Source organism: Homalodisca vitripennis, chromosome 2, assembly GCF_021130785.1.
Source record: "Homalodisca vitripennis isolate AUS2020 chromosome 2, UT_GWSS_2.1, whole genome shotgun sequence".
Classification (NCBI taxonomy): domain Eukaryota; kingdom Metazoa; phylum Arthropoda; class Insecta; order Hemiptera; family Cicadellidae; genus Homalodisca; species Homalodisca vitripennis.
In genome coordinates, this window is record NC_060208.1 from 11,214,470 (window position 1) to 11,233,912 (window position 19,443).

The following is a 19,443-nucleotide window of genomic DNA, read 5'->3' on the forward strand; positions in this document are numbered from 1 at the left end:
TTACACAAAAGCAGAATACGCAGTCATTTATTAAAAACTGTAACATTTTTAGGACAGTAGAGAGGTACGTTTTATTGTAAGCTTTGGATATTTATGTTTCTAATTTTCATATTGTAATTTACATTATATTAAATACATTATTTATAAAAATAATAAGTCTATGTCTAGTGGTTTACTTTATTGTACCTTATATTGCCTCAAGTTTAGTTAATATTTAATTGCACTAAATGACAGTTACTATTTACATGAAATGATAAGCGAATGCCTTATAAATGGGGTTTAAAAATTTTTAACATATTAAAAATAATTAATTACATTTAAATGAATTTTAAATTAACGATATGTTGAGTTTTAATTTAAGAGCCGAGAGCGGCCTAGAGTGTAGGCGATCTGTTTTAGGTCGGGCGATGCGGTCAGGGTTTTCGCCTATATTCTGCCAATAATATCAGGAAAATAACTGGTCTTAGAAAAAAAAGTTTCGAATAAAAAAATAATTCAACTCTTTATCTCAAACTTTCCCGCTTACAAAACTTGTCTGTCCTAAAAACAGAAAAAATCCTCACAGACCGACTTTTTCATGTTACGATTTCAAATGTGTATAAAACTTTTAGTCTTTTGCTCATTAAAATTATATAGAAATTAAAACTGGTAATTTGAGTTGCACCATTGGAATCAGTGTTTTATGAGATGTACGTACACCAAATTTGAACATTTTGGCTTAATCCTAAGTGGGCTAGGTGGCGGTTTATTTATGTGCGCGCACTGCAATTTTTTAGCTTCTCTGGACGGGGTTTGGCGTTTCTAGACGCTCCCAAGATGGCCGCCACTGGCTTCAACACCAGTAATGTTGTAGGAATAGGAGTGCTCCATCTATTGGTCTTATGTGATCGCTGTATTTACCCCACCCTGCGTGAACTCAAATCAACCAAGGTTTTTTTTGTTAGCGGTTTACCTATAGTACGGGTGTTCACGGTTTTACTCATAGTGGCTATTGTTTGGTTCCGAAACGTTGCTCTGTGACTACATATGTATTTTTACATAACACCTACTGCCATTATATTATGAAATAAATCTCGGTTTTATTGTACGCGAAGGTCTTTGAAGTCATCTTACCACTTACACTCAATGGTATTATAACATAAAATTGTATTATTGTATGTTATTCTTTACATTTGTAACTACCTAAAAATATCAAACATTTTGTAGAGGACCTTACTATGAATTGAAAACTACAATCCATGTTTAAATTCGCTTTATTGTAAAAAATAATCTTCTAACACATTGGTCCTATTCAAAATATTCACATACAGGATAAATTTGCTCCATACAGTTCTTGTCGTTCCACATGTAGCCATTGTTATCCTTCTCATAAAACTCCAAGCAGCGCTCGTCTCCAGCATTGTTGGGTTCTCCAGGCTCCCAGTCTGAATAGTCTGGAAGCAGTGGCTCTCCTGAAGACATCGAAACCCATTGCCCCAGAGGCAAGTTCGTCCCGGAAATCCAGAATTGGTCGTTCCGGAATCCTGTAAAAATATGGACGCTTATGTAAGCGAAGTTACAATTTGTTAAATATTTTAATAAATAATTAAACTATTGCAGAGAATTGGCTGCGAAATACCTTCAGATGTAGACTTTTTAAATATGAAGTCCCCTACATTCAGGGTGACTGCCGCGGAGTCGATATTGGCGCGACGTAGAGGCGAATAGCTTAAACTTAATCAATTGTTTAAACTGCGGTTTCTACTTCAAGCGTATTATTGTTATGGCACTACATAGTTTATTCTTGTTATTGTCTTGATATTTGAACAGTTGTTACAGTTTTTTTCAGAGTTACTTTAGTGATATTTTTATAATTGAAAAACAATTCAATTAAACTATAAAATATTTAAAATAGTTTTATGCTCTTAAATTAAATAACTCCAAGTATTTTGTACTGTATTAACATTTTTGATATTCATGCGTGTTTTCTATTGACTTGTTTGCCAACGTACTGCCGAGTATCTGTTCTGTAATTATGTAAGCCCTTACGAGATGTATAAAGTGACAACAAGTACGTTTTCTACATATAAAGTATTCGAGTATAATGTTTATTTAGCATCATTTTCTCTATTGGATGAGCGTTTGCGAATACATTGGTCTTGTGGGTAACAGTAAAGGTAAAAAAATAGCAGGATAAGTAAATATTAAAACAAACTTAGTACCTACACTTATAAGAGATTTTAACTTTCATTAACACATAGCCTACTATCCAAACATATTAAACATCATTTTGTGGTGATTTGGTAAATAGACTTATTATTTAAACCTTAATATCAGAATGGATCATGTTGAGAAAGATTTCAAAAGTAGACTTGACATTTTGCATGAAACTTCATTTCTGCAACAATGAATTCTATGATGCATCATCTTCGTGCCAACTTCGTTATTTTACGATTGTCTGCTCATAGGACATGTTCAGAATCAAGTAAGCTATTGATTTGAAGTAGTCTCAGTGCAAGCATGTTAAGAAAAATTGTGTGACGTATTTTACCTTGTATTTATAGTACACAATGTTGACCATTCAAGATGATAAAACTCTATAGTTATTGATCTCTGAGTCTACAGTATGTGCAGGATTTATAAGTTTACAAACAAACACCTGATACTACTAAATTCCAACTAGAGTCTGCTGGAAAGATGAAACCTACTATGTAATATTTTACTTGTAATGTCGATAGTATCTTCCAAAAACTTTATCTACATAATGAAAATCTTGAACTATCACGCCAAACACGTGTCATTGTCCTTCTTACGAGACCAGTTGAGTACAGAGCACAGAGCAACGGCTATAGATAAACCACTCGCAAAGAAACCTGCGCAGAAGCAAGTATCTGAGCAGCCACGCGCAGGAGGGGCCCCTCCCCAGTGGTGAGGAATGGGAAAATCATCTAGTCTCTGTTTTATAAACTGTGTGGGTCGTGCCTCGCTCGCGCCATTTTGTTTACACTGCAGCTACTTACCTATTCTATTGTATATTCTAAGTATATTGCATACCTTTGTGTTTAGGCCTATACAAGCTTAAAATATTAATTGAATGTACCCATAGACGTATCCAGGGAGCTTGCACTTTAGTGAGAGGTTAGCCGCTAAGTGGCAGTGGTCAGGGGATAGAGCAAGTGGGCGAGTGTCGAGCAGTGGTGGGGATACTGGGAGAGGGCGGCATCACAGCGACAGAGGGGTATTTACCCCACCCTGCGAGAACTAAAATCGCCCAATGTCTTTTCGTAAGCGGTTTAGTTAGTGATTTGCTGATGCGCCTTTGCGAACTTTCTTCTTTTGACGAAAGGGATAATGAATAAAGAACACATGCACCAAATTCTATAAAAATGTTTTATTACACAAAATACTCACAGATCGGGTACATTAGTTCAGTACATGGTACGTCGTTCCACATATAACCCTGATTGTTGCTCTCAACAAGGTGTAAACAGTTCTCGTTGCCCCCATCGTTGTTTGGTTCTCCGGGTAGCCAGTCTGTGAAGTCCGGCAGCGTGTCCCCGGTAGACATCCAAATCCAATGTCCCTGATGATAGTTCGTTCCAGAGGTCCAGAATCTATCGTTCCGCAAGGCTGAACAGATGTTTCATTAAATAAGTAAAATTAATGGGGTGATTAAAATCTGTTCTTGAAATTGTTTTTTGGTGCAAATTCACTATCAATATCACAACATCACATTAAGGAAGTCACTGTTCCGTTCCAAACAGTTCATTCAGACATAAAGTCAGAGAGTCACTATGTACCAGAGATATTTCAAGTGTTCTACACTAGTACGTCTACGGAAATTGCAATAAGTTTACCAAATTTATGTTCTATACATAATTTAACTATGGTAGGAAAGGTTGGTTCAATGTGAGTGTTGAGTTTAGCTCCAGTTCACCTTCCTCTTAGTGCAGCGTCTGGAATCTGACGCTGTCACGGACTTGACTCATGGAATGTACGTCTGAAGAAGTCCAAAATACTCGGCGACGAAGAAGTTCAAAATGAACTCTTTACATAGTTTACGACATCAGATACACCTGCACTACAAAATATAGTGTAATCTAAATGAATATATATATATATATATATATATATATATATATATTATATATATATATATATATATACTCATTGTCTCATCAGGTACATTCTAGCGCTGCACTTTGAGGAAGATCAACGGTAACTTAGCATTCACAAATAGTGTGTCAGTACAAACATACTTTTATATAAAAATGTACTTATTCCTTAATTCTCTTACAATAACAGTCTTTTACAATTATACTTATTTATACAGAATTTATTTATCAATAATTTGTATCTCTTTCATAAAATTTGTTAATAATAATTAATATTATCCTACTGGACTTTTAAATCCAAAGGTAGTTTGTAAGTGTTTATTAGTATAAGTAGAGTGCACCATTTACATTAACTTAAATATTTTAATAAACTACGTTTAAGTTGTCAGAATTGTGTTTCTCACCTGAATACTAAGTGCTTACTCTAATAACGTATGTTTTATACTTCTATGATAGACTACAGTATGTAGTATAGACTACAGTATGTAATATAGACTACAGTATGTAGTCTATGATTTCTGTTTTGATTTGGCAAGTATAAATAAATAAGCAAACAATCCTCCACTTTTCCATATACTCAATACAAGAGTGTGTAATTTTTGTAAAAGAACCATTAAAAAAGTTTTAAACCAAAACTACAACTATGTACTACTTTTTATAATGTTATATAGAGTAACGAAATAATTTAATAAAAGTACTATTGAAGTTGTCGAAAAATGAGGCCAGGATGGAAAGTAGAGGGTTGCTTTTCCTAAACTAATTATTTTTAATTCAAAAATACAAAATTTGCATCAAAAGTCATCATTTTTATATAATTTATATAATTTTCATTAAAAATAATTGGAATGGATATTTTTCTCTTGAACTATGACATTCTTCAAAACAACTATAAACAAAACCGCTTCTTTAAAACGACAGATTTATACGGGGTATAACAAAACTCTTTAGACAATCTTTAGGATATTGTCTTCTAGCAGACTAGTGGAGCTAAAAACTAAATGCAACCAATGGTTTATCTCCTTTCGCTTACCGATTTGTCTGTCTATATGTTTTTAGATCTTATTTTTTTATTTTAGAAATCTGTAAAGATATGGAACTAAAATGTTGAACGATTATCTTCTATGCTGCCCCAAATAAATATTATTAATACTTAGAACATTAATATTATATTATTAACCCTTCCCACCGTGATGATACCTACATGATGTGTAAAAGACTTTACCACGCGTGGTTACTTAAACACGCTTAGGATCGTGTCAGTTAACATCGCAGTGCACCTGATGAGACAATGAGAATATCTCTTCACTTAGATTGCACTACTTTCTGTAGTCTAGGTGAATCTGATGTCGAAACGATGCAAAGAGTTTGAGATTCTTCGTTCTTCGTCAATGACTATTTTTGGATCCATTGAGACGAACAGTCTGCGATAGCGTGAGACTCTAGACGCTGCACCAAGAGGAAGGTGAACTGGAACTAAACTCAACATGCTGCATTTAGCTGTTAGCCGTTCTTGGCCCATTTATTATGGTCAGTATTGTAAAATCTTTTGTGTAAAGTGTTTTGTTACACTCTGCATAATTAGAATGTAATGTGTGTTATCAGTTCAAAAAATACTTCCCGTAAATACTTACTTGTAACGTGGATCACCTGTTTGATCAGTTCGTTTTCTTCCCGAGACCGAATGGTGGCTAACGCTCCGCCGTGGATTTTGCAATGAATTAATGCAGCGTACCAATTGACCTGTGCAGATGAACTTCCATGCATGTATAATACTCGTATACATTTATAGTACTTTTGTATTATACGGAGGTCACTATTATACTCTGTCCCTATCTACTACTTGTTATTACGCGATATAACTAAGTATAGATTAGGTTGTCATACATTATGTTGTTAGTAGCAGTACCAAAGTTTAAAGTTACCATGGAAACTATCTCTGTATTCGTCAGAAGTGCGGCAACGAAGCTCCCACTTATGGTCAAGGACATTTCCGATCGGTTTTCACGACCTCAGACTACGTGAGCACTCGTAAAGTTTAACTTTAACTGTCTCTATTTATTATAATACGTTAGTATGTATTTACCTACTTATATCGCGCAATAAAAGTTGTAGATATGGATAGAATGGCCTCCGTATACAAAAGTGCCATATATTTATTTATATTTCAGCAATAGCTTATGTTAATCTGTAAAAATGGAAAAAAGAGTAATTACCCTGCAGGCTCTCTTATTTTTCATCTTATACAAAAATTAATCAAAGTATTTTTATGAATCTGTCACATACGTCTTTGAATATTCAAATTAACAAGACATTAATTGAGCAGCTAATGTGAGTACCATCTTTAAATCTGTATAAGTTGAGTGGTTCTTATTGTCATTAAAGAAAGTACTCTCATGTTGCCGATATTCTGTAACTCCTCGAGAAAAATGCCTTGAGTCTGATCATAAAACAACAATAGTTTCCTCTTTTTAATGAATGTTCCTAGCAAGTTATATTGGATCTCATGGAATTCAATTCGGGTTGTTTGAATAAAATCGTCTAATATATAATAAAATCACATACGACATTAATTTAGAATTGAAAACAATACTATTAGCTACGAATATGCTCTATATAAATATAGTCTAACTTTACTATTATTGTTTACAGTTTTTATTGTATTCGATTTCTGCGGTTGGTGTATAGTCTAACAAAATCTACACATAACGTAGCTATGGTAGGAAGGGGTGATTCAATTGAAATGTTAAATTTAATTCCAGTTCTCCTTCCTTTTATTGGTGAATTGTCCAAGTAATAATTATCCAATTAAATTTAACGTCCAAATCTATTATTTTTCTACCATACCTACGTTACGTGTAGAAAACATCGTGCTTTCAAATCGTGTCAGGAACATCGTTCATAGCACATAACATACGTTTACTTTATTTTAACAAGGGATTTTTAAATTTAAAATTGTGCAAACTGTCCATGACATTATCTAGTTTACGATAAAGTTACCGTCACAACAACAATGATGCACTAAAAACGCATTACGTCATTCTTCCTCTCCCGGCCACGGTAAAATATCATAATCTAACCTAACATAACCTAATAAGTAAACTCACAACTACAGTAACACAAACAGAACGTTGTAATAGATGAGCACACTTAAGACACGATTTGTTATGAAAATGATTCCAGAGGGTTTTAATAACTACACTACAATGCAAACCAGAGATAACCTTTTCAGCAGTCTGAGCTCTGTAAACCTTTCTGGTAGGGGGTGAGCAACTCTCTGGAGGGTCTGGAACATGAGTCAACATAAACACAGCGTTACATTCATCGAATAAAACACTTGTAATTTTTGGAATTAAAATGAAATAAATAATATTTAAAAACATTAATGCGTTAGCGATTACAAAATACATTTTAAATATTTATAATTTCTTAATTATACGCGATTTGAACTTAAGTTAAAAAAAGATTATGCCCTTTACCTTTTTGTAGTTTAAAATATAGAAAAACGGACGCAATACGAGAGGCGTTTGTTAGATAAGACTGTGCTGGTTATAAATTCGTGTTTTTATTAAAGGTATTATTTAAAATATCAAACTATTTTAATTATACATTCCCAATATAACGAATAGAGTTAAAAATACAATTTCTACACATCGGTCTATTAGAATTACTCAATGTAAATATAATTTTTAGATTAAATTTTGGTTTATTTCTTAATTATTTCATAAAAGTTGCATTCATATTAAATAGGCGATAGGTTCTGTCTAAATATCCTAAATGGAAATGTATAACATGACAACAATAATGGCTTTGAATCTCAATTTCTTTTAACCTATTCTAGAAAAAGGAATATCTGTGCCTACCAATTATAATACATGCACAGAACGCATATAAAAAGCAAGATATTGATATTTCATCCATTTACTTTGCGACGTAATGATAAAAACTCTTAATTTTGTCAACATATATAAAGCCGATACAAACAATCTGTGCTCGCCATTTCGCCTCCAATAAAGCCACTATTTATTTCATATACTCCTTTAGAACTTTTAGCGCAATCCAGATAGAGGGTTCGTTACTTTTTGTTAAAAAAATTACAATTTCAGGTTCGATAAATTAATAAGAGGTGGAGTATGGATTTTTGGTTCTTTCCCAATAACTCAACTGATGTTGGGTTTCTTTGGTCCATAAAACGTACCCACCTGTACGTGTATTACTTTTTTATTAAGCCTTGGTGTTTAACATATTTTGTTTACCACAAATTAAAAAAAAACTACATTTCCATAAACATTAACCATATCAATTTTGTATTTTCCGTTCCCTATTTATTCAAAAGCTGCGTTTACTGGGTTCCAAAACCACCGCCCTTCACATTAAGAATATTTTACAAAAATATATTATATTGCCAAAATGTAAACTACAGATCCATTATGTATTCTTTGTCTAAAGTTTGTTTTTGTGATGGAAGCATTGTGAAAGAAACAGGATTTTCCGGACATTTGCATCGTTAAGCGATACAAAAAAATCAGTAACACTACGTTTCGAGATATGCAATCTCTTCTTCAGGTAAATAACTAACCTACACATAATTACAAACTAGGTTAAAATTAAAAAAACTAGGTTCGTATTATTAAAACTGAATTACAGAATACAGGTCACAATAGGTCTGCATTTGCCGGCCAACCATCTACAACTGATGGTTTAGTTACGATAATTAGTGTTGTGTTTTTTTATTAAGTGCATGCTTTATAGTTAGTGAAGTTGACCCACAACATGGTGGTTGTGGTTCCTGACTTACGTGTGTCACGTCGCTCTGGTATTTTTTGTTTATTGAAATCTAGTTTGTAATTATGTGTTAGGTTAGATTTACTCGCAGAAGAGATCAGATTGCAGATCTCGAAACGTAGTGTTAATGATTTTATAGATCACTGAATGGTGGCAAATGGCTGGAAAAATCCTGTTTCCTTCATTATGTATTCGTACTCACCCTGAGGCAAACAAGACGTGAAAGGGTCGCCGGCGTAGCCCGAAGGGCAGGCGCACGAAGGGATGTGGAACCTCACTTGGCAGGTGGAGTTGGAGCCACAAGCGCCGACACAAGGATCTTCACATCTCTGGCCAACACAAGCGCGATCCAGCGGGCAGTGGTCATTAGCTGTGCACTGCGGCTGTACTGAACATCGGTGTGTGCTATAATTGTAATGTATAATTGTCGCAATCTAAACAAACAACCATTACTTTTCAGGTGGTTGTGTTTTATTTTTAGCAACCTCTTGCTGTTCATTTTAGTTGTGTTATAACGCCTACGAGTATGTTTTGAAACCAACCAATCCAACAAGTTTCATGTGTAGGTCATTTAGTGAAAAATGTCATCTGATATTTTACAACAGCATATTCACTTTGTTCAAAAATTACTTTTTTCTTCATTTTCTCGTCACCATCTTGGTTGCCCATAAGACAATTTAAATATATTATGAATTTTATTTTCACGTTTTTACAATACATTACTAATTTTATGTCTATTAATATTATGAATGCATTTTGCATTGCCATGCAGATTAGAGCAACCTTGTTAACCATAACAAGATAATTCATGAGCAATTGTTTTACATAGTTAATAAATTTATATAATCACTAGTAGGTACTCGCGTCTTCGCACGTAATTTCTTGTTGAAAAACAGGACTATGTATTTTTATGTATTCATGAAGACAGTAGCAATTAATGACATAATGCAAGGTAGGGTTCAAATTTGCTAATGACTTATTTTATACTCTGCGTGAATGAGTACTTCTGATTTGAAAGAATTATATTTTCTACGCAATAATTCAGTTTGGAATGCTACCACGATCACAAAAATATGTCAACATACTTATAGCCATTGCAGTAGACAACACACACACACACACACACACACACACACACACACACACACACACACACACACACACACACACACACACACACACACACACACACACACACACACACACACACACACACACACACACACACACACACACACACACACACACACACACACACACACATAATATATTGATATATATATACATATATATAATATATTGATATATATATATATATATATAATATATTGATATATATATATATATATATATATATATATATATATATATAATATATAGATATATATACACCTTGTGTATACATACACAGGCCTGAGAAGACTACTTCTGTAATAAATCGTCTACTTTCGGCCATTGTAATATACATCCGGTCTAAGATATTTGTGGTGACACAGTTGAGTTTGTTTTGTTGGCAAGAAAATATAAACATAGCCGATAAATGTCCGAGAAGCCTGCTCCTTACAAAAACACAACAGTGTTATAAAAGTCTTTACATCTGTAGCTAAATATGTAGATACTAACATTGCTAATTCCGCATTACACTATTTATCAAGTTGCATATTTAATATTTACTAACAGTTTCATTAAAAAGTATATTTTGCTAAACTTCCAATTTTATATCTGGATAACCTGTGTGTTCCAAAGTGATTACAGAAAATATTGACATAAGAAGTGATGTTATTTTTATGTTTATGCTTAGGGGAAGGTGTTGTACCTTTGACCGTATTGTACCTTTGACCATGCAAGCTTGTGGTGCTATCTAGCAGTGTTAACTGAAGATCATATGTTTAGTGCAAAGCTTGTCCACCAGAGGCACTGCTCATCCTGCATAAGAAGCTGAATGTGTTATGGTGATCATCTAATAAATTGATTTCTACTTTTATCACTCAAAAGTAAGTATTTTTACTCTTACTCTCTGTCTAATAAATTTTGTTGTATTTATCTTAGACCGGTGCAACAAAAAGCTAATCATTTATTAACTATTTAAAAACTATATTTGAAAGTTTTAAAATGGTGCTACTAACCTAAAAATAGTAGTGTGGTCTTGAAAAATATTTGACCATGTGTTGTTCCTTTGACCAGGTCAAAGGTACAATACTCACATTTAAAAAAAGTAGTAATTAACTAAATAGCCTAGTTTTAAATATTAACACAAAAGTATTTTGTTTTTTGAGCCCTTCTTGCAGTGGTATTTTGTACGACTTTCTGTCAAGTTTTTTTCTACGCTCTGGCGATAATGTTTTTTACTTTACTTTGTTCTTTGAAAAGGTTTGGCGTCCTTTCATCATCCTTTGTTCTTTGTACCTCATCACATACCAATAGCTCTACGTTAATGCTAATCAAATTGTTAATAATGCTGTTGCTTTGTTTTAGACAGTTGGAGTGCTTCCAAGATGCCAAGAAGTAAAACAGGAGTAAAACGAAAACCAATTTACAAGGAGGATATTGAGACTGCCATTGCTTTTATCCTCTCGAAGAAGATGACTATTGGGGAGGCGTCAAGACACTTTAACCTAAAGAAGCCTACAGTAATTTTCCACCTCAACAAACACATACAGTCAGGTAGTAGTAATTCTACTTATTCATATATTCCTAAAACACCTAAGAAGGTGTTCAATGAGAGTGAAGAGGAGTTACTTCTTCAGTATCTGACAATGGCAGCTAACATGCATTACGGTCTCACTAAATGCCAGATAATGCGTTTAGCTTATGATTTTGCCAAAGCAAATAATAAAGTCATGGATCCATCATGGACTGCCAACAAAAGTGCTGGAAAACAGTGGCTGAGAGATTTTCGCAAGAAGTATAATGATAAACTATCTCTTCGGAAACCTCAAGCCACTAGTTTGGCTCGGGCCTCTGCATTTAACAAAGAAACTGTTGCAGCTGTCTTCAGTAACTATAAAAAGGTTCTTGAGCGTCATCCATTCCAACCTAGTGAAATATGGAACTGTGATGAAACTGGAGTGAGCACGGTCCATGAGCCTCCAAAAGTTCTTGCCCGAAAAGGGAAAAAGCAAGTCGGAGGAATGACCTCAGGCGAGAGAGGATCTACCGTAACAATCATTACAGCAGTAAGTGCTTCTGGCAACCACATTCCACCTCTTTTTGTATTCCCAAGAGTAAATTTTAAACAATTTATGCTAAATGGAGCACCTCCGGGATCAATTGGAGCTGCGAATCCCTCTAGTTGGTCCAACGAATCCATTTTCTTACAGTTTTTCAATAATTTTATCAACCATGTAAGACCAAGTAAAGAAAGGCCAGCTCTTTTGTTGCTGGATAACCATGAATCTCATGCCTCGATTCCTGTTATAGATATGGCTAAAGCAAATGGCGTTACTCTTATGACGTTCCATCCTCATACTAGTCATAAGATTGGACAGAGGTGTGTTTGGGCCATTTAAAACTTTTTACCACCAGGAGGCCAATAATTGGATGATAAATCCAGGTAATGCTGGAAAACCTATAACTATTTATGATGTTCCAAAACTGGCTGGCAATGCCTACACCAGAGCTGTAACCCCAAGTAATATAATTAAGGGATTTAAAGTTTCGGGCTTTGTTCCATTTAATGAAAATACTTTTCAAGAAGAAGACTTTCTTCCATCAGCTGTTACCGACAGACCATTGCCATTGCCATTGCAAGAACCTGAAGGAGCTAGTAAAATTCCTTGTGCTGTAGAAAGTACTCCATCAATAAGCCAACCTCTAAACGGACCAAATAGTCCACTTAACTTACCATCAGCCTTAATTGTAGTTTCTCCGGAAGATATCAGACCTTTTCCAAAGGCACAGCCGAGAAATGTGCTTTTCTAGAAAAGCTCGGCCCAAAGGAAAATCTAAAATTCTAACTGACACACCTGAAAAACAAGCATTGGAGGCTGCCAAACTGCAAAAGATATCTAGACCTAAGACGTCAGTTAGGCCTAAACAAGGCAAAAAGAATTCTGGACCTTGCACAAAAAAGTGAAAAAAAAATCTATTTGAATCTCATAATAGTAGTTCTGAGTCGGACATAGAGATTTCATCTGGTCAAAGTGATCTTAATTTTTCTGATGATAGATTAATGAAGTATCTGAAGAGCTAGTTCTTTCTTTTGAAGGAAAAGATTTATCTAAGGGGGTTTTTGTTCTTGTTAACATAACAACCAAGAAAACCTCAAAGTATTTTGTGGCTGAAATACATGAAGTGGATGATGAAGACTTAAAAGTACAGTTTTTAAAAAGAAAGCCTAGTAGTTCATCTTTTATTAAGGAAGATTACAACATAATACTAATTAATACTAATACTAAAATACTAATTAAATTAGATAAAGATATGATTGTGTTGTAATATTAAAATGTTTACATAGAGGTAAGAGTTTCTTTGACGCCGTTTCGTGACTATGAAAGTCCGAGCTCGGTTGGAGAGTTTACATATTACTTTTTAAATATTACGTGCACTAAATTCATTATGAGTTTGAATACGCAAGTTATAAATCCAACCTTAATCTTAACAATCCAGAATTTCGGATACTGATTGTTGTTTGCCATGATCTACTATTAAACACGAGAATGTAAGAATCACTTAATTGATGACTAATATACACTTAAGAAGAAGCATTAGTTGACGGTCAGCAATTCAAGACTCTTTTAGGATTTCCCCTTATTTTCAAATTTCCCTTTGAAATTGTCTTTTCAAAAATCAAATTATAATGAAATGGAAGTGATTTAAACCTGTTAAAGAAACATTATTACTAAAAGATATAATATACCAATAAGTTTTAAATAATGTACCTATGTTTGGAAGGGTTGATCATTTGTGAATATTGAGTTTAGCTCCAGTTCAACTTCCTCTTGTGTAGCATCTAGAATCTGACGCTGTCGCAAACTTTACTCAGACTGGAATCTGGAATCATGTTCGTCTGAACATATTCAACAAAAGTTGGAGATGATAAGCTCAAAATGAACTCTACATCGTTGCGACCTCAGAGACACATAGGCTGTATAATACAGTGTAATCTATATCAAGAGGTTATTATCATTGTTTCATCAGGTGCACAATGAAGATTATGGATCTCTTCTGACGAGTCTGGACAAGTCCGTAACAGCGTCAGATTCAAGAAGCTGCACTACGAGGAAGGTGAACTGGAGCTAAACTCAACATACACAATATGAATCGATGATATCGTTCCGATATAAATATTCTATCCCCGCGAAGCTCACTATTATAAGTACTCACCCTGAGGCAAACAAGCAGTGAAAGGGTCGCCGGTGTAGCCCGAAGGGCAGGCGCACGAAGGGATGTGGAACCTCACTTGGCAGGTGGAGTTGGAGCCACAAGCGCCGACACAAGGATCGTCACATATCTGGCCAACACAAGCGCGATCCAGCGGGCAGTGGTCATTAGCTGTGCACTGCGGCTGTACTGAACATCGGTGTGTGCTATAATTGTAATGTATAATTGTCGCAATCTAAACAAACAACCATTACTTTTCAGGTGATTGTGTTTAAGCTTTTAGCAACCTCTTGCTGTTCATTTAAGTTGTGTTATAACGCCTATGTTATGAAACCAACTAATCCAACAAGTCTCGTGTGTTGGTTATTTAGTGAAAAATGTCGTCTGATATTTATACAACAGTATATTCATTTTGTTCAAAAATTACTTTTTTCTTCATTTTCGCGTCGCCATCTTGGTTGCCCATAAGACGATTTAAATACACAATGAATTTTATTTTCACATTTCTACAATAAGTTGCTAATTTTATGATTATTTTTAGTAATATTATAAATGTATATTACATTGCCATACAGTCCAGAGACATTAAAACTAGTTTCTAGGTCTTCCTGAAGTTGGTATAGCCATTAAATATTTCTACTTAGCATATAAACAAGAAAGCGAAATAACAAAACCATGTTAACCATAAAACTGAACAAAATAATAATAATAAGATAATTTATTAAACTTTGTTTTACATAAATAATAAATGTATATAATCATAGTATATAGGTGTATCACTATTCAACTTATTTATGTCATGTTTTATTTATTATTTACGTTATTAGTCTGGTTGGTTATACGTCCAGAACTGTATATATATATATATATATATATATATATATATATATATATATATATATATGGATGATACAATAATTCTGCATAAGCACTGAGAATTTTAAGGTCACTTTTATTTTAGCAAAATGTTGATTGTATGTGAAAATAGTGTCAACGTGTGTTTTAAACCTTTTAAGTTCTTTTTCACTTGTGGCTGCAACTTCTTCATTTTAGTAAATAAACACATTTTTTTACTTGAAATGTGTTTAAGATTTTCTCAGAACAAGTTATGGGTCCAAATACATGATTATACAGGGTGGGCCATAAGCCACTTGACACTACCAGTCACTCAGTATTAATTTAACTCTAGTTGTAACCTATCAGCTGTTACAACAAACCTACAGTATTAGGTTATGTTTGAGTTATATAGTATCTTGTTATAAATGGTTTTGGTAGATTATTTTTTCTAAATAATTAAGTTAATCATGAATAATAAGATCCCAATAAGAGAACGTATTTTTATTATTTAGAAGTGATGGTTAAGCTCACTATTGTAAGTACTTACCCTGTGGAAAGCAAGCTGTCAAAGGATCCCCGGTGTAGCCCGAAGGGCAGGCGCACGAAGGAATGTGGAACCTCACGTGGCAGGTGGAGTTTGAGCCACAAGTGGCTACACAAGGATTGTCACATCTCTGGCCAACACAAGCGCGATCCAGCGGGCAGTGGTCATTGTTCGCACACTGCGGTATGACTGGACATATGATTGCTTAGATATTTGATTTTATCTACATTACAAAATAGTTGTTAATCATGCTAGTTATCTCTTAGTAACGCGCTTTTCTGATACACTGACCGATCTTACAGCAGCGAAAACTATAACTAATTTAAATTCCAAAACATTGCCAATTTGAAAGAATTACCTCGGAGGCAATGTTAAAGAATGTCTATTAAAGAATTTTCAAAAGAAAAACAGAGGATAACACACGGACATAGACTAACTGACTACGTGATTCTCCCCTCTCCTCACCTATCCAAACTAAAGATAGAAAAATCAGTTTTCATAAGTAGTTATCTTATTTTTATAAAATTTAGTTTACACATTATTTTTATTTAATCTGTTTACTTTCTCTACATTTTCGATAATAATCAGAATTCCTAATTGATATCCATAAGTTATTCTACGTCAGATAACTTTTTTCAATTAAATTTATATAAAATTAATCTACATACTGCTCAAAATAAAACTCCTAATCCTAACAATTTCAACTCGGGTATACCTACAACCCTTTAAGGGCCATGTAGGATTTTTCCCCTATTTTTTAATACATAAATTAGGTAGTAAAATAATTTAATCATTAATGCTGAGCTAACTATGTATATATATATTATTATTAATAATATTAATATTATAAATTGTATATATATAAAATTTTAATTTATTTCTTTATTTCGATGTATGTATTTATTTTGTTGTTGTATAAGATTGGTTTTTTAATATTATTTAGCATTCAATTATTTAATGTTAACTATTTAGAATTGTTTTACTTGAATAGTATTGTATATTGTATTACAATTTGATATCCAAATGCTAAATTTTTTTCTTTTTTCAATATAAAATGTTTACTTCTGTTTCTTTTTTTTCAGTAATTTGTGGAAATAAATGTGATTTTGATTTGATTTGATAATATGTTGCGGCTCGATTAAGAATATGAAATAAAGAAATAACTCTCATATTTGACGTTCCAGACACAATTACAAAATATTTAACGTACTTCAAAATCGAAATTTATTGAATAACTCGAGTTTAGATCAGTAGCCCTGTGATAAAATGGTGAAAATAAACTTACATACGCTGTTGCCTTGACCGCATATTGCCGCAACTAAACACAAGAGCACAAACAGGATTAGCATGGCTACAATTAACGAACAGTAACCAGCTACTGTACTACGCAGTACTTTTCCCTCGGTGACCTCGCTATATCTCGAGTGACCCTGCGATTGTTAAAATAAACTTGCAGAATTGGTAATAGCCTTTTATTCGTGTTTAAATCTAATGTTTGTAAGTAGTTATTGCTGAAAAATCCTGATACAATACTTTCGCCTTAGTGGAGGAAAAATATGAACACAAATCAGCGAAATATAATATCAAGTAATGAATTACGTATTACATTTCTGTGAAATTATAGTTCAAAGAGCATGGATAAGATACAGGAAAGTTGCACAATGCATGTAGAGGTTAGGCTTAGATAGAACACTCGGTTCATGAGCTGGATATGAGTTTCAAAATTTGAGCCGGGGCTCAGTTTGGACAATTTATTTTTGTCTATTATTTTTCCCACCTCGGCCACTCTTGTCAGTCGGTGGGGGAGTCACTCCGTCAAGTATTGATTTTCTGCCTGGTTGGACTGATTGGTCGAGGTCAGCTGGTTGACCTTGACTAGTTTACCGACCAGCTGTTCACCGGCACCGGCACCGGCTACTGTTCGGAGACACGTTCGGAGAAGCTACTGTGTTCTGGCTGTTCTCTGCTCCTCCCGTTTCCCCATGGCTGGCTAACTCCACTACTTTCGGCAGGTAATTGTCTCTCTTTGTCTCTCTTCCCACTAGTGGCATGTGATTGTTTTTTTTTATGATTTGCTCCGAGTTTGGGAGGGGCGCGCTTCCGAGGCCTCCTGTCTTTTTCGCTAACTCGGAACAAAATGAACCACGCTCTGCTATCATTTTGTTCCGAGTTAGCGAAAAAGACAGGAGGCCTCGGAAGCGCGCCCCTCCCAAACTCGGAGCAAATCATAAAAAAAAACAATCACATGCCACTAGTGGGAAGAGAGACAAAGAGAGACAATTACCTGCCGAAAGTAGTGGAGTTAGCCAGCCATGGGGAAACGGGAGGAGCAGAGAACAGCCAGAACACAGTAGCTTCTCCGAACGTGTCTCCGAACAGTAGCCGGTGCCGGTGCCGGTGAACAGCTGGTCGGTAAACTAGTCAAGGTCAACCAGCTGACCTCGACCAATCAGTCCAACCAGGCAGAAAATCAATACTTGACGGAGTGACTCCCCCACCGACTGACAAGAGTGGCCGAGGTGGGAAAAATAATAGACAAAAATAAATTGTCCAAACTGAGCCCCGGCTCAACCTCCCCCACTAAAAGGGGTGCAACCCCAAACAAAACCTCTCCCCCACTGAAAGAAGAACCAACAAGCTCTGGCACAGGATACGGGAAGTCGAGAACCCTAACAGGAAACGAAGTCCTGAGCAGGAGGCAGACAAAACACGATCCTCCTGAAATTTTGAGAGGCGCCTCTCTTGGAGAAAGAAGAAAAGAGAAAGAGAGTAAAACGACACTACAGAGAAAACCAGGGGTGATCAGTCCCCGGACACCCCCGCAGCCGCACCAGTATCCAGAGCATGACCAGAGGTATCACCACGGAAGGCCTTCAGATGAGAAACGTGGGCCTTCCGCCACAACCTCCCCGATACGGGATCAACCAACTCAGCAGTAACTGGGGAGAGAAAACGAAGAATCCGGTGAGGACCTGTCCACCGATAGCAAAGTTTGGCTGCCCGTGTATCCACGGCCGAACTGACCGGATGGGCCTTACAAAAGAGAAGATCCCCCACCTGGAAGGGGTTAGCAATACGTCCCTTATTGAATTTTCTCCTCACCCTTTCCCTAGACTGTAGGAGCTTAACCCTGACTGCCTCCCAAGTGTCACTCACATTGGGAGTACCAGGCACTGGTAGAAGACTATCCAGACTCCAGAGATTAGACAAGGGATCAGAAGGAGGACGACTAAACATGACCTGAAAAGGCGTGGAATCGTGACTCTCGTGAAGAGCAGAATTGAAGGCTAACTGAAGCCAGCTCAGGTTTTCATCCAGGTAGTTTGTTTCTCAGCGTGATAAGCGATGAGGGCGGCTCTGAGATTGCGGTTGAACCGCTCAGCATGAGAAGGCTGGGGGTAGTAAGGAGATGTAGTAACATGTTTGATTCCATGCCCAAAACAGAAGCGATGAAACTCCCTCGACACGAATTGTGTGCCGTTATCCGAGACGAAGGTGGCGGGCACTCCAAAATTCTGTAGAAGGCGGGACTTGAGTGCCTTGACGGTGAGCGACGCCGTGGCACTCCTAAGAGGAATCAACCAGCAAAACTTAGAGAAAGCATCCACAGCAACAAGCAGGGAGGTGTTCCCTGACTTGCTACGGGGAAAGGGTCCCACATAGTCAATGAACACTTTCTCAAGAGGCCGCTCCGCCACCTCGGAGGAAAGAAGTCCTAATTTGGTATTTTGTGCTGGTTTACTGACCGAGCAAAGATGGCAAGCTCGTACTCTACCAGCAATGTCTCTGTCCATACTCTTCCAGATGAACTTATCTCTGATTTTAGCGATGGTCTTGTGAATACCTAAATGACCGCCCACGGGA

General features: G+C 35.6%; 1 protein-coding gene across 4 annotated transcripts; it reads right to left on the reverse strand.

Annotated features, from left to right (window-relative positions):
- Window positions 1–1,386: 1,386 nt before the first annotated feature.
- On the reverse strand, window positions 1,387–17,143 carry LOC124353551 (neurogenic locus Notch protein-like). 4 transcript variants are annotated; one of them, XM_046803441.1, is made up of 8 exons: window positions 16,865–17,131; window positions 15,583–15,768; window positions 14,202–14,387; window positions 9,079–9,264; window positions 7,316–7,377; window positions 5,726–5,834; window positions 3,391–3,609; window positions 1,387–1,523 (listed from the first exon to the last, which is right to left on the reverse strand). In XM_046803441.1, coding segments are annotated over exons 1-8 (1,014 nt in total). In that variant the 5' UTR covers window positions 16,929–17,131; the 3' UTR covers window positions 1,387–1,521. The 4 variants fall into 4 exon arrangements, with proteins under 4 accessions (XP_046659397.1, XP_046659396.1, XP_046659399.1 ...); XM_046803440.1 differs by lacking the exon at window positions 1,387–1,523 and having other exon boundaries at window positions 3,356–3,609; window positions 16,865–17,130; XM_046803443.1 differs by lacking the exons at window positions 1,387–1,523; window positions 14,202–14,387 and having other exon boundaries at window positions 3,356–3,609; window positions 16,865–17,143.
- Window positions 17,144–19,443: the final 2,300 nt, after the last annotated feature.

Bases quoted from the DNA above. Each gene is read 5' to 3' on its own strand.
- LOC124353551 (XM_046803440.1), bottom strand. From the start codon at position 16,928: ATGCTAATCCTGTTTGTGCTCTTGTGTTTAGTTGCGGCAATATGCGGT. The intron at 15,769-16,864 runs GTAAGTTTATTT...TCATATGTCCAG, and splicing joins CGGTCAAGGCAACAGCGTAT to TCATACCGCAGTGTGCGAAC. The intron at 14,388-15,582 runs GTAAGTACTTAC...ACCGATGTTCAG, and splicing joins GACAGCTTGCTTTCCACAGG to TACAGCCGCAGTGCACAGCT.